The sequence below is a fragment of the Lagenorhynchus albirostris genome, chromosome 8 (genome assembly GCF_949774975.1).
Source record: "Lagenorhynchus albirostris chromosome 8, mLagAlb1.1, whole genome shotgun sequence".
NCBI lineage: Eukaryota > Metazoa > Chordata > Mammalia > Artiodactyla > Delphinidae > Lagenorhynchus > Lagenorhynchus albirostris.
Window position 1 is genome coordinate 72,729,060 of NC_083102.1, and position 27,732 is coordinate 72,756,791.

The 27,732-nt window shown below is 35.1% G+C and overlaps 1 protein-coding gene across 1 annotated transcript in view; it reads left to right on the plus strand.

Moving 5' to 3' along the window:
* The window catches only part of ABCB5 (ATP binding cassette subfamily B member 5), a 138,311-nt gene that overhangs the window by 69,470 nt on the left and 41,109 nt on the right, over positions 1-27,732 (plus strand). The window contains 5 exon segments of the mRNA XM_060156150.1: positions 8,939-9,079; positions 12,960-13,100; positions 25,554-25,697; positions 26,659-26,763; positions 26,958-27,035. Coding sequence (XP_060012133.1) covers positions 8,939-9,079; positions 12,960-13,100; positions 25,554-25,697; positions 26,659-26,763; positions 26,958-27,035 — 609 coding nt within the window.

Here is a 27,732-nt window from a genome sequence, read left to right on the forward strand (position 1 = left end):
GTTCATGGTGTTTTGTATGGTGAGAAGTTTGTTTTGTTGTTGTTTTGTTTTATTTTGTTTGCACATTGCAGTTGTTCCAGCAATATTTGTTGAAAGGACTGTTTTTCTGCACGGAACTGCCTTTACACATTTGTAGAAAATCAGTTTGTCCACATATGTATGGGTCTATCTTTGGACTCTCTGTTATACTGATGTCTCTGTGGCTTATTTTCCTTCTTTATATATAATTGATTTCTGCTTGGATCTTTATTATTTCCTTTGTTCTGCTTACTTTAAATTTAACTTGCTCTTCCCTCTTTGTTTTCTTAGGTTGAATCTGAGGTAATTTACTTGAGAAGTGTTATTTGGTTTCCAAGCATTTTGGGATTTTCCAGAGATGTTTCTATATTGAATTCTAATTTAACAATTTTGTGGTCAGAGAACATACTTTGTATGACTTGAATTTTTAAAAATTTATTAAGACTTGCTTTATGACACAGAATATGGTCTATCTTGGTAAATATTCTATGTAGACTTGGAAATGATGTGCATTTGCTGTTGTTGGGCGAAGTGTTCTATGAATATCAATTATGTGAAGTCAGTTAATAGTGTTATTCAAGTCTTCCTTATCCTTATAGATTCTCTATGTACTTGTTCTATAAATTATTGAGAGAGGGGTATTGAATTCTCCAACTATTATTGTAGATTGGATTTGTCCTTGCAGTTGTATCCATTTTGGTGTCATGTATTTTGGATCTCTGTTATGATGGGCATAAACATTCAGGATTGTCAGGTCCTCTTGATAAATTGATCCCTCTATCATTATGAAGTAAACTTCTCTACTCTGGTTATGTCCTTTGCTCCTCAGTCTTCTTTTTCTGATACTCATATAGCCCACCCCAGCTCTCTTTTACTTAGAGTTATGATGGTATGTCTTTTTCCATCCTTTTAATGTAGACCTATTTGTGTCTTTATTTAAAAAATGTGTTTCTTGTAGGTGGCATACAGTTGGTTCTTGGCTTTGTATTCAGTCTGACAATCCTTGACTTAATTGGAGTATTTAGACCATTTACATTTAATGTGATTATTGATATGAATTAATTTAAATAGATCATCTTTGCTATTTTTCTGCCGTTGCTCCTGTTTTCCTCATGTTCTCCCTTCACTTGGATTACCTGAGTACTTTTTATGATTCCTTTTCATCTCTTTTGTAAGTTTATTAGCTATAACTCTTTGTTATTTCAGTGATGGGTTTAGGGTTTATAGTATATACCTTTAACTTATCACCATCTACCTTCAAATGATATTACATCACCTCTCATAGAGTAAAAAGGACTTACATTAGTATACTTCCATTCCTCCATTTCTGGCCTTCAAGCTATTATTATTATAATTATCTAATTATCTAATAGTAATATACATGTGTTATAAAGTTATACATGTATTATAAACCCAATGCTACATTGTTTTCACTGTTGTTGTTTTCTTTTTTTTTTTACTTAAATCATTTATTTTTAAAGAGATTTAAATAATAAGGAAAAAATTATATAATTTCCCATGTATTTACCATTTCCAGTGCTATTTATTTCTTTAATGTCCTTGTCTGCTAAATTTTACATCTGTGTTAGTTCTGGAGCAGGCTCCATTAATTGATTTTTCTCCTTGTTATTAGTTGTATTTTCTAGCTTTTTTGCATGCCTGGCCATTTGTTATTGGGTGTCAAAAATTGCGAATTGGGCTTCCCTGGTGGCACAGTGGTTTAGAGTCCGCCTGCCGATGCAGGGGACACGGGTTCGTGCCCCAGTCCGGGAGGATCCCACATGCCGTGGGGCGGCTGGGCCCGTGAACCATGGCCGCTGAGCCTGCGCGTCCAGAGCCTGTGCTCCACAACGGGAGAGACCACAACAGTGAGAGGCCCGCGTACCGCAAAAAAAAAAAAAAAAAAAAAAAATTGTGAATTTTACCTTGTAGGATTCTGGTTATTTTTATATTCTTAGAAATATTCTTGACTTTTGCTGAGAGATGCAGCTTTTACTTAGAAACAAGTTGACATTTTTTCTTTACTTTTAATTTTTGTTAGGCTAGACCAGAGCTATTTTTAGTCTAAAGCAAAGTATTCTCCACTATGGAGGCAGGACTCTTTTGAGTACTCTACCCAATGCCCCCGTGAATTATAAAGTTTCGCAGTCATGCTGGTTGGAACAGGTATGATACCCTCTAATCCTTTCAGGTGCCTCCTTCTCTAGCCTTGAGTAGTTTCCACATTCTTCTACAGTCAGTTCTCCATTGAATACATGAGAGGGATCCTCTAAAGATTTCCCAAGTTCTCTCTGCATTTTTTTCCTCTCTAGCACTGTTCTCTGTGAACTCTTGCTGTCTTGGTCTTCCCAGACCCTTAACCCCACCTCCTTAACTCAGCAAGTCAACCAACTCCACTTGCATTCCTCCTCCACACACTGCACCCTGAAAATTCTTTCAAGGAAATAAACTGGGGCAATTGTAGTACTCACCTTCTGTGTTTCAAGGGGTCACTGTGCTTCATTGCCTAATAAATATTCAGTGTTTTGAAAACCATTTTTCCAGTTGTTTTGTTGGTTTCAGGTGGGAGAATAAATCTTATCCATGATACTCCATCTTGGTTCAAAGGAAAATTCTGTCTTTTATTTTATACAGTTGACTGTTCATTTTTTGAGGCACTGCCTTGGTATTCTCCTTTCCCAATATATTTACTTCTTATATTTCACAAAATTCAGAAATCACCCATTTTTAAAACCATACAGTATAAACTATTAGAGAGTAGAGTTTATAAATATTATTTAAATGAAGTATATATTATAGAATTGAAAATAGCTCTTTGGTATGCATGCTCAGTATTGTAAGATCACTATTAAGGATCAGTAATTTTCATCATTACCTGCATTTCAACACAAGGAGTTTAAATAGTTCTACTTTGTTCATGTGTAAAACTGTTTACAGAAGTGTACAAAAAGAGTAGGCCGAATGAAAAGCCTACACTTAGTGCTGGTGTAAGGTACAGGAAAAGAAAACTTGTAGGGTATAAGAAGCAGTCAATGCAAAGGGCTTTAGTCACATTAACAGGAAGACATCTCACAGAGATGCAGCGGGGTTTGTGGACTTAAAGCATTCAAACGACCTGAGTGTGCGTTTCAGCATTACCAACTGCCTGCTATGTGGACTGACATCCATTACATAACTTCCTGAGCCTCAGTTTCTCTATCTCTTAGAGGAAAATAAGCATACTTTCCAAATCAGCTCATGGGACAGTGTGAGCAAAACCAAACAGAGAACTGTTAGTTATAGAACCTTTTAAACTCTAACATTCTTTAAAATGTAAGATATTTTCAAAAGTAATAATTATTTTTGCCATCAGTAGTTAATAATTAATCATATATATATATATAAATTAAGTTGTCTTAAGGAGTAAAAAGAGAAAAAAAGCAATAAAGACAGTTCAAACTATTATGTCTGTAGCTATTTACCACAGCATCAACATTTTTACCTTGATTATTTTGTAACCACTCAAATCTCAAAAACATGATAAAATAACTTGTATGGAAAAAATAGAATCTAAGGGTTTAGAAAGACCTTAAAAGTCCTGAAACCATATGTAAATACAGAGTGATGGATAATTTGTAAAGAACAAATTTCATTTATATACACCTTTCCCCTGTTCAGAAACTTCCCGTAAATTCTGTTCCGTACAGAAGAAACACTCTTTAAAATTGCTTTACGTTAACTAGCCCTAAATTCTATTCCTAGCTCCATGACCTTCCATTCTTCAAACAACTCTGCTACATGTGAACCTCAATATTCTTCACAAATCCATGCCCTTTTTTTTAATTGAAGTATAGTTAGTTTACAATGTTGTGTTAGTTTCTGGTGTACAGCAAAGTGATTCAGATATATGTATGTGTGTGTGTGTGTGTGTGTGTGTGTGTGTGTGTGTATATATATATATATATATTCTTTTTCAGATTCTTTTCCATTATAGTTTATTACAAGATGTTGAATATTGTTTCCTGTGCTATACAGTAGGATCTGGTTGTTTATCTATTTTATATATAATAGTTTGTATCTGCTAATCCCAAACTCCTAATTTATCCCTTCCCCCCCCTTTACCCTTTGGTAACCATAAGTTTGTTTTCTATTTCTGTGAGTCTGTTTCTGTTTTGTAAATAAGTTCATTTGTATCAGTTTTTAGATTCCACATGTAAGTGATATCATATGATATTTATCTTTCTCTGTCTGGCTTATTTCACGTAGTTTGATAATCTTTAGATCCATCCATGTTGCTGCAAATAGCATTATTTCATTCTTTTTTATGGCTGAGTAATATTCCATTGTATATGTGCACCTATCCATTCACCTGTTGAATGCATGCCCTTTTAAGCCCAATTGCCTGATTTGCTATAGCCTCTATCATAATTACCCCTCATCTTTTTCTCCCTGGCAAACTTCTATTCTTTCATTAAGACCCTACTCAAAATCATCTATTTGACAATCTTCATTCAACTAGACAGTTAATCACTTCTGCTCTCCTGTGGTATTTTTATATAACTTCAATTACAGATTTATTACTTTACGTTGTAATTATTTTTCTGCCTCCCTTATTAGCTCTCTCAAAGTTAAAGACCTTGACTTATCTTTGGGCTTGCTCTCAGTAAATAGTCAAGGGTCTGCAGCCTGAAGACAGTTAATAGTATGAAAGCTATTATTTACTGCAAACTTTCCATGTTTGAGGCATGGTACCAAGGATATTAATCTGTGCAATAACCCTAAAATATAGGTAGCATAATTTTCCCCATTTAACAAATGAGGAAACTAAGACTCAGGGAAGTTAAGCAACTAGTCTAAGATTGCAGACCCCCAAAAATGGCAGAAACAAGACTCAAACCTAGAAACTGTGACTCCAGAGAACAGAAGTGATGAAAAAATTATTGAAAATTAAGATTTCCTCTATAAACATGGTACTCTTTATGGTCTATATATGAGATTGCTTACCATTTGTACTTAATTAGCATGTAATACAATAACAGTTATGTCCATCATTATATATGTCAGAGTTACTGTATTGTGAGTTTTACTTGAAACAGTGGACTCCATTCCTAGTCTGTTGTTTGCTTAGCTATTCATGCAGTGTGATGATCTGCTTTCAGACTAAAAAAATCAAGGGGAATTTGGTGCCAGTCATATTGTCTCATTATCTTGTATTTTTAAAAAAGAGGTCTGAAACACAGGTAGGGCTGCTGAGGGTAGAAGTAACTATCTATTCTATCTACTCTATGTGACAGGAGATGTAGGTTAACTGTAATACAAATTTAGATGCTTTGAATAATAATTACAGTCTGATTATTAGAATGTTATTGAGGTCGTGACAAAAAGGAATCCTACCTTGGATAGATGTTAAATTTTCTTTTTTTTTCTTTTTATCTACCTGTTTAAAGAGCTCTCTTAATATCTATGCTTGAGACAAACCAGCTAGGTACACCCACATGGAAACCTTTTTACCTTTAACAATGATCAGGGCCAGCTACATGATTGTAGGGCCCTAGTGAAAATGAAAATATGGGCCCTCCTGCTCAAAAATTATTAAGAATTACAAGATGGCAACAGCAGAGCATTAAACCAAGAGTGGGACCCTTCTAAGCATGGGGCCCTGAGCAACTGCATAGTTCACACACCCATGAAGCTGGTTCTGCCACCACAACTAGGAGGAACTTTAGATGACTGTGATACAGTGACCTAGCCCCTCCTATGAACTTTAGGCATCATTCCTCATTACTAACCCAAATTATAACATTCTTGGTTGTTGGTTGGCTGAGTACAAAATGCACATGCATGTTGGTTGGCTTGAGTACAAAATGTGCATGCAAAATGCGCATGCATACACATCAAGTATGTATATGTCTATACATATATTGAATATGTTTATATATGTGCATGTATTCCTGACATAAATATATGTGTGCATACATATATATGATATTTACAGATAAGTCTGTTTCAAGAGCCAAACTTAGTAACAATATTTGCTTAATGCAGAAACCTGGGTTTGATAAGTTATAGTGTCTTCATTCCCAGTCCTATTTCCCTGGGTATTTTTTAAAATTAATGCCCAGGTAGAATATTCGATATACGTAGTAAGCATTTCTCTACTGCTATTTGGAACCTGAGTGGTATATATGATTTCTCTTTAACTTTCCTGACCCTAGACCATAAATTCAAATGATTTTAAGTTATAATTACATCTCCCAGTTGTCCTGAAAAATTTCCAGTTTGCCCCTTTTGTCCCACTCAAGAATGTCCTTCTTTTGATGATACTTGAGATGATCACCTTAATATTAGCCAAATATATCAGAATATAACTTTCATCCTTTTTTTATTTTAAATAAGGTGCTGTAAATATAATAGTTAAAAAGGCCTTTAATCAAAACAGTGTATTTTCAGTTTTTCATAATAGCACCTACTTTTTGCTCATGAGCATATAGATATTACTCATAAAAACAAAAGCTATTAAAAATGGAATATATTTTTCCAAATTGTTTTAGCTTTCTTTTAAACAAAAATGAAATACATATACATTAAATAAAATTGAGAAAATTGAAACAAGAAGAATACAACACATAGGCCCAATAGTTAAATATAGGCACTCTTAGTATTTTGCTACATTACTATATAGGTGTCTTTTTCTATGGATAGTTTTTTTTTTTTTAACTTAGTTATAACATGATGCAACTTTTTTTCCTGTATTTTTTCCATATAACATTATATTATAAATCTGTTTCCACAGTGTTATTTAATCTTAATAACTATTGTTTTCAAGTTTCCTTCTCTTATAGATTTGGAATAGAGGAGTTTGAAAGAAATACTTATCTCCTTCATCAACTACTGCAATGGAGAGACCCTTTTTAGAGAATAGAGAACATCATACCAGATTCTAGTATACCAGTCTTTCCCATGACTGGCTGAAGCCTTGAGCAAGCTTCTAAAGTTTTCTGAGCTCCAATTTCCTTCTCTGTAATAGATAAGGATAAAATATGAGAATGATAAAAATAAATAGCAGTAATAATAATTGTAATAATATTAACTGTCAGTCCTTGAATATCCAGAAATTTTTAGTGTGCCTGTAGTATGCCAAACGTATCGGTTATTGTGCTAAGCATTTACAAAAAATATATTACCTTAGGAATAGTTAAGACAATCTTGTAGAGTAGCAATAAAGCTAGAAGACTTAGATTAGTATATATAAAGACCTATAGACAAACTGAATAGTAGAACAATATACAGAATACAGAAACAGACCCAAAATAATGGTCACCTGATTTAATAACAAAAACTTCTCTGTAGTGCAATAGAGAAAGGATTTTTTTTTCCAAAAAATTCTGCTGGGACAATTGGTTAACTACATAGGGAAATGTCCATTGACTCCTACTTGACACCACACACAAAAGTCAATTCCAGATGAATTATAGATCTACATATGAAAGGCAAAATGATAAAGATTGTAAAAGATAGAAAAACATTCATGTGACGTTGGAGTAGATAAAGATTTCTTAAACATGACACAATATAAATTATTAGAGAAAGGTTGATAAATTGGACTTCATTAAAATTTTAAATTTTATTCATCAAAAGACACCATTGAGAGCGAAAACAACAGTATAGAGGGGGAAAAATAATTGTAATACATAGTATCTGACAAAGTCCTCATATATAGACTATATAAACAACTTCTGAAAATTGACAAGAAAAAGATAGTTCCAATAGAAAAACAAAAACATACAGTTCACAGGAGAGAATATCCAAATTGCCACTAACGATATGAAAAGTTTTTGAATTTTATCAGTCACCAGGAAAGTGCAAATAAAAGCCACAATATGATAGTATTCACCTGCCAGACAAAGAAAATACCAAGTGTTGGTGAGAATATAGAGTAAACGTAACTCTCTTTCACTGTTGGAAAACATTTATAAACTGGGACAACCACTTTGAAAAGCTGTTTGGCAGAATCTAAAATAGCTGAGCATATGACTCAATAATTCCCCTCCTAGGTATACATCTACTAGAATTGGGGACATATGTTCACCAAGTAAATATGTGTAGGAATCTATTCATAATAGGAAAACCCTGAAACTACCCAAATGTCAATGACCAGTAGAATGGAAAATAAATTGTGGTATCTTCACACAATGCAATACTATTCAGCAATAAGAATGATCTCCAATGATATAAAACAAAATGGATGAATCTCAAAAACATAATGTTAAACAAAAATGCCTGGACATAGAAGGGTATGTACTGTATAATTCCATTTATATAAAAGAAAATAACTAAACAAAATAAATCTAAGCTGTTAGAAGTTAGGAGGGTGGTTACCGTTGGTGTAGGTGAGTGGTAACAGTGATTAGAAGAGAGCTTGAAGAGGGTTTCAGGGTGCTGGTAATGATCTGTTTTGTAATCGGGGTACTATGCATCTGGATGTAATTGGTTTGTGAAAGTGCATTATCTGTACACTTATGTGTACTTTTCCGTATGTATTGATATATAATATTTGTTAAAAAGTCAAAAACATATTATCTTGAATCTGTACCCCATTTTAGAGATGAAAAAATAAGAAATACTAAGTTTAAGTTACTTAAACTTAGTTATTTTTAGTTACTAATAGCCAGGCGGTTGTTAGGTGGCTCAGATTAAATGGTCTGTAGTTTCCTTTCTAGTTCTAAGATACTATGGTTTTATAAATCCACCAGTTTGGAACCTAACTTCCTGCCTTTTTATTTTAATTTCTATTGGCCTCCCTAATCAAAGTTTTCAAACTTCTATATCCAGAGGTAAGATTCTTTGATACTCAAATAATACTATAAGAAGTTTTCTTGAATATTCAGAGTTTGTTATTTCTGCTAATTTATATTTATTTTCTTTGCTTATTGTTTTATAGGCAAGTGAAGGTCGGACTACAATTGTGGTAGCTCACCGGCTTTCCACTATTCGAAGTGTAGATATGATTGTGACTATAAAAGATGGGATGGTGGTGGAAATGGCAAAACAGGGTCTATATTATTCACTTGCAATGTCACAGGTAATGTTTACATGACATAATGTATGTTTGCAGATTTTTTTTGACTTTTCAGAAATCACGCCATGCTAGAAAATAGAAGTCTTGAATTATAATCTTAGGTTTCACAAGGCAACCAAGGTTTATTTATAGTTCCTTAGTGAAGAAATTCAGTGAGTCTAATATCCTCAGCATTGTGCTAGACAATGATGAAAGTTAAAGAACTAATTGTTACATAGTACCTAATATTTGCCAGGCACACTACAAATAGGCTTCAAATCTTGTATGTGGCAGATCCAGAGCAATCTAACTCTATATTCCGTGATCTTTTTGTTAAAACACAAAGAAATATAACACACAATCCCTACTTAAAGACTTAAAACTTAGCTACAGAGGCAAAATGCAGAATGATGCATACAGATGTTACAAGTTGTAGAAATAAGAAGCAAGATTGATGGGGATATAGGGAACTAGATTACCCATGGAAGTATTCATGAAGAAATCTTGAAGGCAAGAAGGTAGGAGGGGGATTTCCCTGGTGGCGCAGTGGTTAAGAATCCGCCTGCCAATGCAGGGGACACGGGTTCAATCCCTGGTCTGGGAAGATCCCACATGCTGTGGAGCAACTAAGCCCGTGCGCCACAACTACTGAGCCTGCATGCTGCAATTACTGAGGCCTGTGCTCCTAGAGCCCATGCTCCACAACAAGAGAAGCCACCACAATGAGAAGCCCATGCACCATAAAAAAGAGTAGCCCCCACTCGCCACAACTAGAGAAAGCCCGTGCGCAGCAATGAAGACCCAATGCAGCCAAAAATAGATAAATAAAATTTTAAAAATTATAAAGGTAAGAGGTGGAAAAGGAGGAGAAATCTAGGTAATGTGGAAGTAATAAGGAACTTGGTTTGTAACTAAACAGAAAGGAGACCAGCCTGCCATGAGTAATGAGTGTTGGGGGAATAATGGAAAATTTGGATAATGAAGGTCAGATTATGAAAAGGCTGAGACTTCCTGTGTCGGAAGCACCTACCCCAGTGCTTGGCACACTCAAAATCTATCTGCTGAATGAAAGGATGCACACATATATCCATACCGTGTATACATCAAATTCTCACAGGGAGACCAGAAAGCTCATATTAGGCAATGAAGAGGAGGCACGATAATCCTGGAGGCACACTGACAAACTCCTGTTTTTGAGGATCCACATGTTTGCATGCATATGACCCAGCCTACTGAATTTCACATGGTTCTTCCATTAGGGTGCATTAACGTAAGTGATAGTGATTAGGCTCTAGCTCTCTTCTTCATTCTGCCTTCATCTCTTGGTCTGGAAGGCAGCCTTCTTTCCAAGGGGTCTTCTGCAGACAACTAATATCAACCTTTTTTGGTTTATTTTACTTCTTCAACTTTCTGATTATATTTTTGATATCAATATTATTATTTCACAAATTAGGAAATTTAGAAAGTTATGAGTCTCCATCTCATCAAACTTAGAATTTCAAACCCCAGCTTTCTCCACAATTCTAGAATGAAGGATTTTTAAACACATCCTCTAAAGCAATGATAATAAAAAAAAATTAAAAGTTTGAAAATGTAATCTTATATTGATTTAAAAACGCTTGATTCCGATTTTATTTTATATTAGTCTATATTTTTCTTTAAAAATAAAATGTACATGTTATTTGCCAGTTGAATTTTCATGATTTTCATTCCACAGTAGAATTAATAATTTATGAAGTTATTAAGTTCAGTATCTTCAAACTAATAGTTGTAACAATAAAAGGAAATAACTGTGGTCAAATTAACACTACTTTGAGATTTTAAAAAACTACTACACTCAGATCTTTCTTTGAAGCAACACTTCTTTATTTTTCATTATAACTAAATTAAAACTCCATTTTTAGGTGTTAGGTGAAAGAGTTCCACAACATAAGGAAAACAAAAATGGAGTGTTTGTGGTATAAGTGTATAAAAATTTAAAATACCATATTCAAAATGGATTAGTACTCTCTGATTACCTAAAATAATTTTCATTCTGATATAATAATACAATTTTAAATATTAATACTCAATGAACAGCTCTAATATTCTGGGAAATATATAGTAAACATAACATACGTGATATCTACATAAACAGTACCACATTTCTGAAACTCTGGATGCATTTATTTGCCACTATTGCCTATAGTGTCCAAATGAATTAATTGATGACAATTCATGATTTTCATATGTATTACAAAGTTAATGCTGCTAAGAAAATCAATCCCAAAAAGCAGCATAGGAAAATGGTTACAGTCACAAGCTCTGGAGACACAGCAAGTTGAAATCCTTACTCTGCCATTTAATAGTTTTAGGACTGTGGGTAAGTTGTTGAAATTCTCTGTGCCTCAGTTTTCTAAACTGTAAAGTGAGGAAAATAATAACGTATTAATTAATTACATTGAGTAGTAAATGAGTTCAATTATGTAAAGTACCTAGAATTATTGTTAGCATAATAAATTTTATTATATTACCATTCTTAGCATTAGCGTTTGTTATCCAATCAAACTTTTAAAGAAAGTTCAAACCATGGTTATTGCTGTAATCAGGTACAGATTCAATGCTGTAATTATTTATCTAGGATGTACATAATTATTTACAGACATAGTGAGTCTGTGAGCTTCCTTTAGTGAGTTTTCACACAAAAGTGAAATAAAAACTGGTAGAGACACATACATACCAAAACTTCTTGTCATTCTTATTTTGTCTAGCAGCCTTCTCAGGAAAAGGAATTGTCTTTGATCTGTTAAAGCACCTCTTTAGAAAATTGTATTATGAGAAGTAAAAATTTTATTTTAAACTTGGCACAAAGTAAATAGCTCCTGAAAAAAATGCCAAATAAAAAATTTCTTTCTCGGTAGAGAAATTTACTGAAAAAAGGAAAGTGATAGCATAAAGGAATATCTGATTAAAGATATTAGGATAGCTGGTTAAAGTTCATGTTAGTTTGAAATGCCTGATTAACAGTTGTTACTCTTGTTAAAGAATCACAGTGTCCCTGGGAAACCTTCCGTGTACATACTCTCCCTTGCACCCAAAATTATCTAAGTCTTTCCATCTCTACTCCCCACCATGGTCAGGGCCACCATCACCCCAACTGGCCTCTTCATTTCTGTCTTCTCCCCTCCTCCCATCTCTTCACGAGGAAGTCACAAATTTACTCGCACCACATTCAGATAAGCAGAGAATACGTAACTCCTTTATTTCACTGAAACTGGTCTTATTTCTTGGAGTAACAAGAAAAAAAAAAACTAGACTTAGAGCAATCTGGTTTAGAACTTTATCCTATTCTATGATTTAAGCAGCTTTAAGGTTAACTTGATGGCTTCGGAATTTCTCATTCTTTTGGAGGTGGACCCACCAATTTTGCTTTTTGGTCAGATTGGAATGGGCAGCAGTGGCAAGCCTGGAAAATGTTATTGTCTCCTGAGATCTATCTCAGGCCCAGGACCAACCTCACATTTAACTGCCTTGCTATATGTTATCAATTTGTAAGCTCCACAGAAGGCTGGGAAGAAGGGATCAGAGAGAGGGTATATTTGAGTCATCTCCCTCACAAATTCCTTTTACTAAGATCCGTCCTTGCTAGTGGAATAATTGTTTTGAATTAAGACATTGTTTTCTCTAGTTAATTGTACAGGTCTTTGGGGGAAAAGGCACAATAAAAGCTATTGTTACTCACTAACATTTTAGTATGAGTTGGACTTACTGTCTCTGTATCGAGTCCGAAAACGTTAGCAAGAACTGCTCAGGAATACACCACTTTCAATAACAGAAGCAGTACAATTTTAGAGGGATGCTTAATAAAGTTGCTTTGAATTTTTAAGGCATTCTTCTAGTGGTAACATGTATATTCTTCATTTAGGATATTAAAAATGCTGATGAACAGATGAACTCAATGGCATACTCTACTGAAAAAGATATCAGCTCAATTCCTCTGTGCTCTATGAAGAGCATCAAGTCAGACTTTACTGACAAGTCTGAGGAATCCATCCAAAATAAAGAGGTAATGGTTCAACTATCACAAGTTACCAACATGTTGGTAACTTGTTACCAACTATCATGTTACCAACTATCTAACTAACTAACCTCAGACACCATGAAATCTCTCATCCAGCCCCTGAATATTAGCTTCTGTCTTCCTAACCACCAGTTTCCACATCATCCCACTCCTCTCTTTGGTCCACTATTTCCTCCCAAACTGGAATTCCCTTCTTCTCCTTGGGTCTGACAGATACTTGAGGTTGACCGCCCATTAACTATTCCCACCATCTTCCTACCCACTCTTCTCGGTCTCATCTGCCAATTATCAGCCTGAAGCCCTGGGATTATCTGCCCCAAACCTCCTCCTCTGCCCTTCTCCGGCATTGCCAGTCTACTGCTTTTAATTCTAGATTCAGTACTTTCCATTTAGGTACGTGGTCATACATAGCATTCACACACACTTATATATATATAACATATATATATATATAACATATATATATATATATATATACATATATATAATTTTTTTTTGGCGGTACGCAGGCCTCTCACTGTTGTGGCCTCTCCCGTTGCGGAGCACAGGCTCCGGACGCGCAGGCTCAGCGGCCATGGCTCACGGGCCCAGCCGCTCCGCGGCATGTGGGATCTTCCCGGACCGGGGCACGAACCCGTGTCCCCCACATCGGCAGGCGGACTCTCAACCACTGTGCCACCAGGGAAGCCCCTATATTTTTTCTTATCTATTAATTTTCTTTAAAATATACACTACCAAACGTAAGGTAGATAGCTAGTGGGAAGCAGCTGCATAGCACAGGGAGATCAGCTTGGTGCTTTGTGACCGCCTGGAGGGGTGGGATAGGGAGGGTGGGAGGGAGGGAGACGCAAGAGGGAAGAGATATGGGAACATATATATATGTATAACTGATTCACTTTGTTATAAAGCAGAAACTAACACACCATTGTAAAGCAATTATACTCTAGTAAAGATGTAAAAAAAAAACCTAAGTATAAAAAAATAAATAAATAAAATGCATTTGAAAGCCAAAAACTAATAATAATAATAATCATTTACATAAACATGCAAAGAAAAATATTAAGTAAATAATAGCATAGATAATTTGCCATATGGCAAAAGGCCTGAGTATAAGAATACAGTAAAAGGGTTTGTACCATATTGTAAAAACACTGTGTGAAAACATCTATTAATAGCTGTTGGACCTGCCACCGTAATTGCTGCAAACAAAGTGAAAATCTACCTCAAAGTCTGCAAATTCACTAGGTCTATAAAGTGGATTTTCAAAACCTAAGAAAGATGAAATTCATAAAATTAAAAAGCAATTTCCAGACTTTGGAGAAAATGGTAGGGTAAATTTACACTCTGATACAACTGCTCTGCTCCATACACACAGGAATGATACATAAAACATAAAAAGAGAAAAGCCAATTAGATATACCCAGGCTCCAAAACAAGATCTCTACCAACCAGAAATAGAGCAAAAGTATAAAGTGGTGAGCTGTGCTACAGTCATGGACCTACTCTTAACAGGAGGCTACAAACTTGGTTACCAGTGCCTGGAGCTATACCGAGTACAAAGCTGAGAGCCTGGAAAGATAGTATTAACAACCAAGAACTGAAACAAGCCAAGCACCAGCTCCATGGCCATATTTGTAAAGGGTTCTTTCAGCCTGTGGTATTGCAGTGAAAAGTGAACAAGGAAATGAAGGGACTATAAAAATGAATAACGAGGGCTTCCCTGGTGGCGCAGCGGTTGAGAGTCCGCCTGCCGATGCAGGGGACGCGGGTTCGTGCCCCGGTCCGGGAAGATCCCACATGCCACGGAGCGGTTAGGCCCGTGAGCCATGGCCGCTGAGCCTGCGCGTCCGGAGCCTGTGCTCTGCAACGGGAGAGGCCACAACAGTGAGAGGCCCTAGTACCGCAAAAAAAAAAAAAATTTTTTAAGTGAATAACGAAATGAAAAATGTGAAACAAGATTTTAGAATAGTTAATGGGAGGTTATATTAGTCTGGGTTGAGTCAGAAGACAGAAACCACACAATGATTTGAACAGAGAAAGTTTAGTGTAATGAATCAGTAGGGAATTGGAGTAATAGGAATTGGCTAGTGGAAATTAAGAGAACTCTAAAGAATTCAGAGGTCATAATAAAAAGTACCAACTACCACCCCTGGGGTGAAAAGAGACCCAAGGAAGAGCATTCATTATTGCCCGAAACTGAAGTGGAGATACAGGCCTTACTGCAAAGGGCACAGCTTTGGCTCACTGGATAGCAGAGAAGATGCCCAGGTACCTCACTGGTGGAGCTTGCTTGAAATCTGTCCTCCAAGGTGCCAAGGGAGACCTTCCACAGGGAGGTTCTGAGCTTCAAAACCCACTAGGTGCCAGGAGAAGCTACTGGGCACTGCTGAAACCAGGGGCTGGAGAGGTTGCCTTCTGCAGGAGTCAAGTGCAGTTCTGTGTATAAGAGGTGCAGACATCAGCGACCTGGCTGAAACATAAGCCTGTGCTGTCTGGGCCCCATGGCTACACTTCTAATGGGTAAGCCAAGAGCTGGAGAAAGCGCTTGATGGCCAAACACAGAAGAAAATTGCACTCTACAGGCACCCAACTCTGAAAAAACTGTTCAGGCAAAACAGCGGAGAAAAAAGTTCATCTTGCAGGAGCTTTCCCAGTAAGCTACCGGTAAGAGCAGGAAGAATAATCCCCTCCTACAATGTCTTTCCAGCAGCCTCTACTGACGGAGCTTGACATCTTACCAAGTGGTAAAAGAGAAAAGTTTATCAGACAAAAGGATGAATTTGGACCTGAGAAGCAAAAAATCAGTAACCAGGACAGAGCTGGTATTATTTTGAACAGGGGAATCAGCAAACATAAGGGCCTGGAATTGGGAGCCACAGTGACTAAGGAGGAGAGAGGTGAGCAGAGAAGTGTATGAGATACTCAGGGACCAGATCATGTAGCACCTTGTAGGACATAAAAACAATTTTGGATTCTATTCTTACTCTAACAGAATGTCATTGGGGGTTTTTAACCAGTGGTTTATGACTCACAGGAATTAACCTGAATGGGCAAAAAAAAATCACAACTATTTTTTCTACCTATACTTGATAGAAATTTAATTTACTTTAATTATGAATATAAATAACAGACTACATTAGTATTACCAGGGCCTGCGATGTCGCCAATGAAAATCACAGAAATATTTATATCACATTATAGTTATTACAGATATCTTAGAATATCTTTTTTTATTTTTTTTTTGGCCATGCCATGCAGTATGCGGGATCTAAGTTCCCCAACCAGGAATCTAACCCATCCTCCCTGAAGTGGAAGCACAGAGCCCTAATCCACCAGGGAATTCCCCAGAATATCTTTATATTCATCACTATTAGATCTTGTTATTTAATGTGCCAATAATGAAGCACATAACTGTATCAGAGCTTTGAATTTTTTGTTAAACATTTTAAATATTATATCTCAATATAATTGGCTTTCTTTGAGATGTGTTATTTGGTACATTGTTATAAATTCTTCTAGGAAGGATTCCATAGACTTCATCAGTTTTCTGAAGGGGTCCATGACACAAACAGGTTAAGAACTCTAATGACCCACATGGGAAAGGAATCTAAAAAAGAGTAGATATAGGTATATGTAGAACTGATTCACTTTGCTATACACCTGAAACTAACACAACATTGTAAATCAACTATACTCAAATTAAAAAAAAAGTTTAATCTACTTAAAAAAAAAAACCTGTTGCATGAGAGGGTCTTATTCAGAAGAGTGCATGAACTGAGTTGCTTGATGTGGCTGCTGTGTGGAGAATGGCACTTGGGAGCCAAAGTGGGATCAGGGAGAGCAGAGCAGAGAAGAGATGATAGTGGTGAAAACAAATGGACTGATATGCCTGACTAAAGCAGTCTAAGGAGAAAGAATAGATGGAGGAGCAACTAGGACAGGAGATTGAGACCCAGGATACTGCAAAATTTAAATTCAGGTAGAAAAGCAGTAGCCAGAACAGGACACCTAAAGAATGGCTGGAAAATAAATAGAAAGCTAATATTGTGTGGCATCATAGAAGCCAACTAAGAAAAGTACTACAAAAAGAGGAATAGATCATTTACGTCAATTGCTGTGGAAACCAGATGAAATTAGAGATTTCTACTTCCAGCCAAGATAGGTTAACAGGGACAAGATTTACCTTCCCGCTTGACACACCTCATAAACTAGAAAAAAGTATGTGAAACAGTCTTCTAACACTGGACATCAGGCATAACAAGACAGTGATCCCTGAGGAAAGGGAAACAAATGAAATGAATCTTATCATTGACCCAGGTTACTGTCAAGTTATAAGCCTAAGAGCTGGAACGGGAACCTAGGCAGAGCCCAAGAGGCCAAAGTAGGCAGTCTTCAGAGCAAAGAAGTAGAGGGAAGAGAGCAGCTCAGAGAGAGAGTTCCACAAATATGCAGAGGTTCTCCCTTGACTCTTCATCTGAGTACTAATTAGTGCATTTACTGAGAAAACTGACAAAGGCAAAGGAAAGTATAAGAAGGAAAAATTCTTGGAGCTCACAAAGGGCCAGGAATAGTTCTTATTAAACCAACCAAAGTGAGGAATCTCTAAATTCATGGGGAATTTAGTTGAATCTTAAGAAAAGTATTAACTCAGCGTAGGAAAATTATTCCCAGACTAAACTCAGCTCTGAGCCCAGCAAACAAGACCCAACAGCAAATTTCAAAAGTATCAAACTGTTTCCAAGTAATTTAAATGTGTTCCAGAACAAGGTTCAATAATATGTATAAGAATTCAAAAATAACCAATGAGTAAAATTTACAATGTCTGGCATCTAATCAAAAATCTCCAGGCAAGAAAAACAGCAGGAAAATAGTACCCAAAATGAAGAAAAAAAATCAATCAATAGAAATAGACCCAGAAATGACACACTTGATAGAAATAGTAGGAACATTAAACAATTATTATAACTATATTTTATATGTTCCCAAAGGGGAAAGGGAACCAAAAATCATTTGAACAAATAATGAAAAAAATTTTCCAAATTTGATGAAAACTGAAAACCCACAGATCTAAGAAGCTCAATAGATTCCAAGCGCAAGAAACAGAAGGAACACTACTCCAAGGCACACCATAGTCAAATTGCTTAAAAACAGTGACAAGGAGAAAAATTATAAAGCATCCAGAGAAAATCATCACAATTTGTATAAAGGAAAAAACAAGAAATATCACAGAGTTCTCATTAGAAACAATGCAAACCATAAGACAATAGAGCAATATCTTTAAAGTAATGAAAGGAAAAAAACTCAAATTAGAATACTACCTGCAGAAAAATACCTTTCAAAAATGAAGGCAACATGCAGAATTTTTAGGTAAAAGAAGGCTAAAACAATTCATCACCTGTAGATGTAGTGCAGACTACAAGAAATGTTAAAGGAAGTCCTTCAGGCAAAAGAAAATGGTACCAGGTGGAAATCTGAATCTATACAAAGGAATGAAGAGTATCAAAATGTTCTATCTAGGGGCTTCCCTGGTGGCGCAGTGGTTGAGGGTCAGCCTGCTGATGCGGGAGACACGGGTTCGTGCCCCGGTCTGGGAGGATACCACATGCCGCAGAGCGGCTGGGCCTGTGTGCCATGGCCGCTGAGCCTGCGCATCCGGAGCCTGTGCTCCACAGCGGGAGAGGCCGCAGCGGTGAGAGGCCTGCGTACCGCAAAAAAAAAAAAAAATGTTCTACCTATACAAAGGAATGAAGAGTATCAATAATGTTTTTTAAATAATCTACTTTAAAGAAAAAAAGCATTATAGTGTGGGGTAAAGGTAAAAATGTATAAAAACAATAGCCAAAAGACTGGAAATGGCAGTATTCTATTCAAGGTTCTTAAATGGTATATACTATTATATTACTTGAAGGTAGACTGTGATGTTAGTGGCAGTCAAAGTATATTCCAGAGCAAAAAAGTTACCCGGGATAAAGAAGGTTATTTGAAAATTATAAAAGGATCCACCTATCAAGAACTGAAAAAAGAAACAGACAAATTCACAATTATATTCACAGATTTTAATACCCTCTCTTAAATATTGATAGAATAGGTAGATAAAAATTCAACTGGGATATAGATGACTTTAATAGCACTGTCAACTAACTTGACAACAACCAAGCTGACAACCAACTAACAGACATTTATGCAAGAATCCACCTATCAACAGAAAAATACACATTCTTTTCAAATGTACCTGAAACATTTACCAAGATAGATCATAACACAAGTCTCAACAAACTTTAAAAATTTCAAGTAATGCAAAGTATATTACCTGACCAAAATAGAATTAAATCAGAAATCAAGAATAAAAGTGGCCTGGGAAATCTTGAAATATTTGGAAGCTAAATAACTCACTTCTCAATAATACATAATCAAAGAAGATATCAAAAGAGAAATTCAAAAGTATTTTGAACTGAATGAAAATAAAAACCAAACATAATCAAAACATGTGGTATGAAGATTAAAGTGGTACTGAGGAAGAAATTTATACTACTAAACACCTATATTATATTAAAAAGAAAGATCTCAAATGAATAAACTTCCCCTTTAAGAAACTAGAAGGGTGCTTCCCTGGTGGCGCAGTGGTTGAGAGTCCGCCTGCTGATGCAGGGGACACAGGTTCGTGTCCCAGTTCGGGAAGATCCCACATGCCGCGGAGCGGCTGGGCCCGTGAGCCATGGCCGCTGAGCCTGCATGTCCAGAGCCTGTGCTCCGCAACGGGAGAGGCCACAACAGTGAGAGGCCCGCATACCGCAAGAAAAAAAAAAAGAAACTAAAAGGAAGAAAATAATTATAAAGAAGAAACATCAATGAAATCCAAACCTGCTTCTTTGAGAACATCAATAAACTGAAAAGCTCTGGACTGACTGAGCAAATGAAAAGAGAGAAGACACAAATTACCAATATTAAGAATGAGAGTGGTGATATCACTACAGATTCTATAGCTATTAAAAGAATAATAAAGTAATCTTATGGAAACTAATCCTACAACTCCAATGAAATGGACAAATTCTTTGAAGGACACAAACTACCAAAGCCTACTCAAGAATAAAATAATAGCTTGAATAATCTTATATCAATTAAAAAGAAATTGAATTTGAAGTTAAAACCTTTTTCATAAAGAAAACTGAAGGCCCAGGTGGCTTTACTTGTGAATTCTATGAAGTAGAAAATTGAAGAGGAAGAAGATTCCATTCTGAGCACAACATTACTCTGATATCAAAATTAGAGCTATTACAAGAAAAGAAAATTATAGACAAATATCCTTTATGAACACAGATGGAAAAATTGTTAACAAAATTTTAGCAAATCTAACCAACAATGTATGAAAAGAATAATACATCATCACCAAGTAGGGTTTATCCAAGGAATGCAAGCTTGGTTTAAAGTTCAGAAATTAATGTAATTTCCCTTACTAAAAATATAAAAGAAAAAACTATCCAATCATCTCAATCAAAGCAAAAAGCTCATTTGGCAAAATGCACCATCCATTCCTGATAACTCTCAGGAAACTAGGAATTTAAAGAAATTCTCTCAACCTGATAGAGGGAATCAACCAAAAATCTACAGCTGACAATATACTAAATGGTGAAAGATCAGGAATGAGGCAAGTATGTACACTTTCACCACTTCTACTCAACTGAAAGTTCCAGCCTGTGCAATAGGACCAGAAAATAAAAGGCATCCATATAGAAAAGAAAGATATAAAACTGTCTTTATTCACAAACAACATAATTACAACATGATTATCATTCTATGGAATCCACAAGAAAAGGTACTATGGTGTCACACCAAAAAAAGGTACTACAACTGACAACTGAGTTTGGCTGACAACTGATCAGAATATGTGATCAATATATAAAAATCAACTCTAATTCTATAATCTAAAAACAAAAAGTAGGAAAATGAAATTCAAAACAGTGTCATGTACAGTAGTATCAAAAATATTAAATACTTGGGTATAAATTTGATAAAGATTATAAGACCCCCACACTGAAATATATAAAATATTACTAAGAAAAATGGAAGCAGACCTAAATAGAGAGAAATACCATGTATGTGAATAAAAAAATTCAATATTATTAAGATGTCAGTTCTCCCCAAATTGGTCTATATGTTCAAGGCAATCCCAGTAAACATCTTAGCAGGCTTTTTTGTAAAATTTGACAATCTGATTCTAGATGGAAATTCAAAAGGATAAAATGGATAAAACAACTTTTAAAAAGAACAAAGTTGTAGGATTTATAATTCCTAATTCCAATTTTTAATACAAAGCTATAGTAATCAAAATAATGTGCTATTGGAACAAAAATAGACAAATAGATCAATAGAGCAGAATAGAGTGTCAAGAAATAGACCCACACACATATGGTCAACTGTTTAGACAAAAGTGGCAAAGGCAGTTCAACAGAGAATGTATAGTCCTTTTAAGAAATGATGCTGAAAGAATTACATATCTATTCAAAAGACTCATCCTCAATCCATACCTCAAAGCACAGATGAAAATTAACTATAAATGGAATACAGACCTTACTGAAGAACCTAAAGTTAGAAACTTTTCATAAGAAAATACAGTAGAAAATCTTTATTACTTTGAATTAAGCAAAGATTTCCTTGCTATAAACACCAAAAACACAATTCATAAAAGAAAAAAATTGATAAATTAGACTTCACCAAAATCCATAAAATTGCTATTTGTAAAACTTCCTTTTTTGGCTGCACCACATGGATCTTAGTTCCCTGACCAGGGATCGAACCTGGACTCCAGCTGTGAAAGCGCTGAGTCCTAACCACTGGACCGCCAGGGAATTCCCTGTAAAACTTTTTAAGAAATGAAAACATAGGCCATAAACTGGAAGAAAATATTTGTGTCACATATGTGATAAAGGACTGTGTCCAGAATATACAAAGAACTCCCAAAGCACAGTAATAAAAATACCAATAACCCAATTGAAAAATGGGCAGAAGATTTTAATAGACATTTGCCAAAGAAGATATGCATATGGGAAATGAGCACACAAAAAGGTGCCTAAAATCATTAGGCATTAGAGAAATGCAAATTAAATCATAACCGAGATGTCATGATACATCTGTTAGAATGGTTATATCTAAAAAGACTGTACCAAGTATTGGTGATGATGTGGAGCATCTAGAACTCCACATTTTGTTGGTGGGAATAAAAAATTAGTAATCCCACTTCAGAAAATCATTTTGCAGTTTTTTAAAAAGTTAAACATATACCTACTGTGATCCAGCCACTCCTTTTCTAGGTTTTTACCCAAGAGAAATGAAAGCATATGTTCACACAAAGTCTTGTATGTGGGTATTTATAGTAGCTTTATTTGTAATAGCCCCAAACTTGGAATGACCCAAACTTACGTCAACAGATAAATTTTGGTATATCCATACAATGGAATACTACTCAGCAATGAAAATGAATGAAATATTAATTCATGCAACAGAATGAATAAATCTCAAAGTAATTATGTTGAGCAAAAGAATCCAGACGAAAAGAGCACATACTATGTGATTCCATTTATTAAAAGAAAACTCTAGAAATTGCAAAACAATCTATAGTGACAGAAAACACATGAGTGGTTTTAGTGGAAGAGCACTGGCAGCTGAGAGGTATAGAAGAAACGGAATACAAAAGCAGGAGAAAACTTACAGGGGTAATGGATATGTTCACTATGTTGACTGTGGTGAAGGTTTCATGGGTGTGTAGTTATGTCTAAACTTTTCAAATTGTACATTTTAAATATGTGCAGCTTATTGCATGAAAATTATAACGCAATAAAGCTCTAAAATATATCAGATTAAATTTTTAAATCTTTAAGAGATTTGTTTAGCTTTTTTAAATGTTTTCATATCTCTTTACAAAATGCCTCTAATTTCATATATTTTTATATCAAATTCTGTTAAAACATGCTATAACCTGTAACACAGTTAGGTAGCACAGAGTCCTTCATGATTTTACTAAAAATTTTCATTTTGTTTTGATCCTATTTCATTTTATTCTTTTCTATCTTATAACTTTATTTAAGTAATACCCATTTTTTTCCATCTGTTTTATATTTTTAGAGGCAAAAGGGTAGATTATTCTGTAGGAGCAAGACAGCCCTCCTACATTTACTGGCTCTGTAATTTACTGGTATTGTTCCTAGGACATGCTAAGCCTTAGTTTCCTTACAAAATGAGGTAATTTTATAAAGAATTTGACAAAAAAGAAAATCTGTATTTAGTGCTCCACAAAGAGTTGGAATGGAACTTTTAAAATTTCTGTATATTCTGTTGGACAGTGACCTAACTGAAAAATAAGGCTCTTTATGATGTTAATCTTCAGAAAACTTCAGAAAGAAAGATAATAGGTAATCAAATTATTAAGTAACCCCAGGTTTAGCCAATCCTGAAAATAGACTTTAAAGGCTTTAGAATTTTAAAAGTTCTTTTGTTCAAACAATGGAGTTTCTATTATAGTTGCCAGACTAAAATTAAAGCAAGAATTATAAACTATTTTATAGTCTTTCCTGACGTCTTTCTCTGGTTATTAGGTTCATAAACGCCATTACTTCAAGAGTGAATGCCATGAGGAAGTTTTAACATATGAAATGCCTAGTAGTTCGCTGTCTACTTTCCTATTCAAAATAATTACTCACTACAAAATTATTCATAAGATTTTTTAAGTTTCTGAAATAAATCCTCTACATATTCCAGACAAGAGTAAGGGGAATTCACCATTGTGTTATTTATCCTCTGATTATTGTGACCACTACCTCCCCATAGCACCCTCCATGGATCCCAGGAAAGACTGGCAGATACCAGAGCTACTTGCAGTGTTCTTTCTCTGTATAAGATCTGGGATTTTGCATAATATTATCCTTCCTTTTATAATAACATCAGCAACAGCTAACATTTATTGGGTACTTACTGTTTTCAAATACTGAGTTAAGCTTAATTCTAAAAACAATCCTCAGGCTTCCCTGGTGGCTCAGTGGTTAAGAATCCACCTGCCAATGCAGGGGACATGGGTTCAAACCCTGGTCAGGGAAGATCCCACATGCTGTGGAGCAACTAAGCCCATGCACCACAACTACTGAGCCTGTGCTCTAGAGCCCACGAGCCACAATCACTGAAGCCCACGCACCTAGAGCCGTTGCTCTGCAATGAGAGAAGCCATAGCAATGAGAAGCCCACGCACCGCAATGAAGAGTAGCCCCCACTCACCACAACTAGAGAAAGCCCACACGCAGCAACGAAGACCCAATGCAGCCAGAAATAAATAAATAAATTTAATAAAATAAAATAAAAAAATAAAAACAATCCTCTACTCAGCCGTAAAAAGGAATGAAATAATGCCACTTGCAGCAACATGGATGTACCTAGAGATTATTTTACTAAGTGAAGTAAATCAGACAGAGAAATACAAATATCATATGATATCACTTATATGTGGAATCTAAAAGAATGATACAAATGAACTTATTTACAAAATAGAAACAGACTCACAAACTTACAGTTACCAAAGGGGAAAGGTGGGCGGTGAGGGATAAATTAGGAGTTTGGGATCATATACTCATATACTCACTGCTATACATAAAATAGATAATGAACAAGGACCTACTGTATAGCACAGGGAACTCTACTCAATATTCTGTAATAACCTATTTGGGAAAAGAATCTGAAAAAGAATGGTTATATGCATAACTGAATCACTTTGCTGTACACCTGAAACTAACACAACATTGTAAATCAACTATCCTCCAATATAAAATAAAATTTTTATTTTAAATCCTGTAAGATAGGAACTGATACCTTCCTCAAAAATATAAGGAAACTGAGGCTTGGTGATTGTAAATAATATGTTCAGATATTGCAACGCTTAACTTATAAATAGGAACCCCAAAACAAGCTTTTAACCAAGATATTAGAAAAATATTTCCATAAATAAGTCACAAAGCTACAAAATTTTCAAGCTTAAAATGCTAGAAAAACTTTTATCTTTGTCTCTGCTTAGTTCCTATCTAGATTTTGTCCTATGCTAGAGCATGATGTGCAATCCAGTTTAACAGGTGTAAAGGAAAATATGCCTGTCATTTCTTTTGTGAATCTTAGCTCTCAGAACATGTGGGTTAATTTGTACTTTTTTAATGATAGTGGCTGAGTGAAATGCCAAAAGGTGATAAGCTGCACAAATAGTCACTTTTGTGTAAAATTTATTTTGTTTTGAGATCTTTATCAGTAATATGGGCAGTAAAATTTTTCTAAGAAGAATTCTACTTTCTACTCTGTTACCTATTATATTTGACATTTTACATTATAGATTTATTCAAGATTGGCTAACTTCTCTAGGTTCCATTATGCTCTCAAACTGGGGTTATAACCAAGGTATTTTATTTATAGACAAGTCTTCCTGAAGTTTCTCTTTAAAAAATTTTTAAATTAAACAAGTCTGAATGGCCTTCTGTGGTTCTGGGGATATTGGCTTCTGTTCTAAATGGAACTGTTCATCCAGTATTTTCCATCATCTTTGCAAAAATTGTAACTGTAAGTAAAATTTATTTGCTAATATTTTTAACAATTTTAAACAATGTGTAACCTGAGAGAACAGACTTGGTATACTTTGACCCAGCAAGGGGAAAATTGGGACGTGTAGTAGGTCACCCCTAGTGTGGGATCCATGATAGAAAGGTTAACTAATGTTCTCAGGGGATAAGCCAGCCTCTATTGTGAAGTGTTTGGCTGGACCTTGTTGACTGGGCAATCAGTAAAGAAATTGCTTTGTTTTCTAATTCTGACTCCAGTGCTGTATCAGCATTCCAAAGCACTGAAGTAATAAAAGAGACAAATACGACCACTCTTTCTTTCAACTGGTCTGAACAATGGCCATTTTTTATTACCAGCCAGCTCAGAGAGAGGAAATAATGAGAGTTTGGGATTGTGCTGGGGAACCCAGGAGAGCTGATGAATTCATGGATCTTATTAGAGCCACCTTAAGTCTTCAGTCTCCTGGACTGTTGCTACACTGTGTCAACATAGATGCCAGTATATGTATAACTACTAATTTTAGGAACAATTTCTGGAGAAATTTATAAAGGTCTCATATTGCAGGTAGTACTCTGAATAGACGAATATCAAGAAACCTGAGTTATGAGAAGTTATTAGAAATAATAACTCAATCAGAAAACTAATTTCAATAGTTTCTTTGAAAATATGTGGTGATATTAATAGCAGATAGAGGACTCATTTGTCTGATCCTGTATTTACATAGCTTAAGTGAGAGAATTAAGAGTGAATTATTTTTTTTTATTGAAGTAGTGAATTTTTTTTTATGTAATGAATGTAAAGGATAGAATAATGGTGCATTTTTTTCCCCAGAAATGTGTGGAAATCACTGTGCTGAAATTCATTTTTAAAATCCTGATGAATAGACATTTTAGTTTTTTCTCCTTCTTTTATAATATATTCTCCTCCAATCACCTGATTAAAAAAATCTATTCTTTTTCAGATGTTTGAAAATGATGATAAAACCACATTAAAGCATGATGCAGAAATATATTCCATGATATTTGTAATTTGGGGTATTATTTGCTTTGTCAGTTATTTCATTCAGGTAAACTTTTAATGAATTAAACAAATATGTACGTGATTACTGTTTTATGTCATCCTATTTGAGTTAAAAATAGTAACTAAATATAATAACTAAATAAAATACAAATATGTAAATATAGTAACTAAATGTTCCAAAGAAATAAATAAGACAGTTAAAAATAAATGTAGATTTTTGTTTGTTTGTTTCTTTTCCAGGGATTATTTTATGGCAGAGCAGGGGAAATTTTAACCATGAGATTAAGATACTTGGCATTTAAAGCCATGTTATATCAGGTCAGTGTTTAGTTGGGCTTTTTTCTTATTTTATTTTAAATGTGTTTTAAAATATTCTAGCTTTTAGTTTTTCTTCACATCAATTTCTTGACATAAGCTTTCCTTTGATCATTTAAAAGCATCCTTTTTTGTGTACCAAGCAGCAACTGTATTAGAATTATTGTACTGTATTTTCTAACAGAAGCAAGTCCAAAATTGTTATGTTCAAAAATGCAGTTTATAGAAAACAAGGTTTAGAGTCCACTCCCTGTTCCTTGCATTTATCTTGACAAATCTCTTTTAATGTATAATGTAGTTGTTCTAGAATCAGAATGGAGGCTAAATTAAAACTGAAAAGGAGTGTTAAGAACTACAGTATCTTGGGAAACATGTTTAAAAAGGAGTTAATTTCTATAGTTCTCATCCATCTGCACAGTTTAAGTTTTTTCATTGCTGACTTCTGAAGGCAGCCATTCTCTGAATTCAGATAACATCAGTCTAGCTGGCAGGTTGGCTTGCCACAGCTGATCATTCACACCTGTGAAATAACTAAAACTAGGTGTATCAAATAGTAATCTTGAAAAGTGAGTCTTGGGGGCAAATGACAGGAATGTCTCAGACTGGCACCTCTAAAATTCTTTCAGAAGGCCAAGGTATATTGGGTTACCCTGAAAGCCAGTAATCATTTGAAGCCCTTTGCCACGCTTTCTGTCACCAG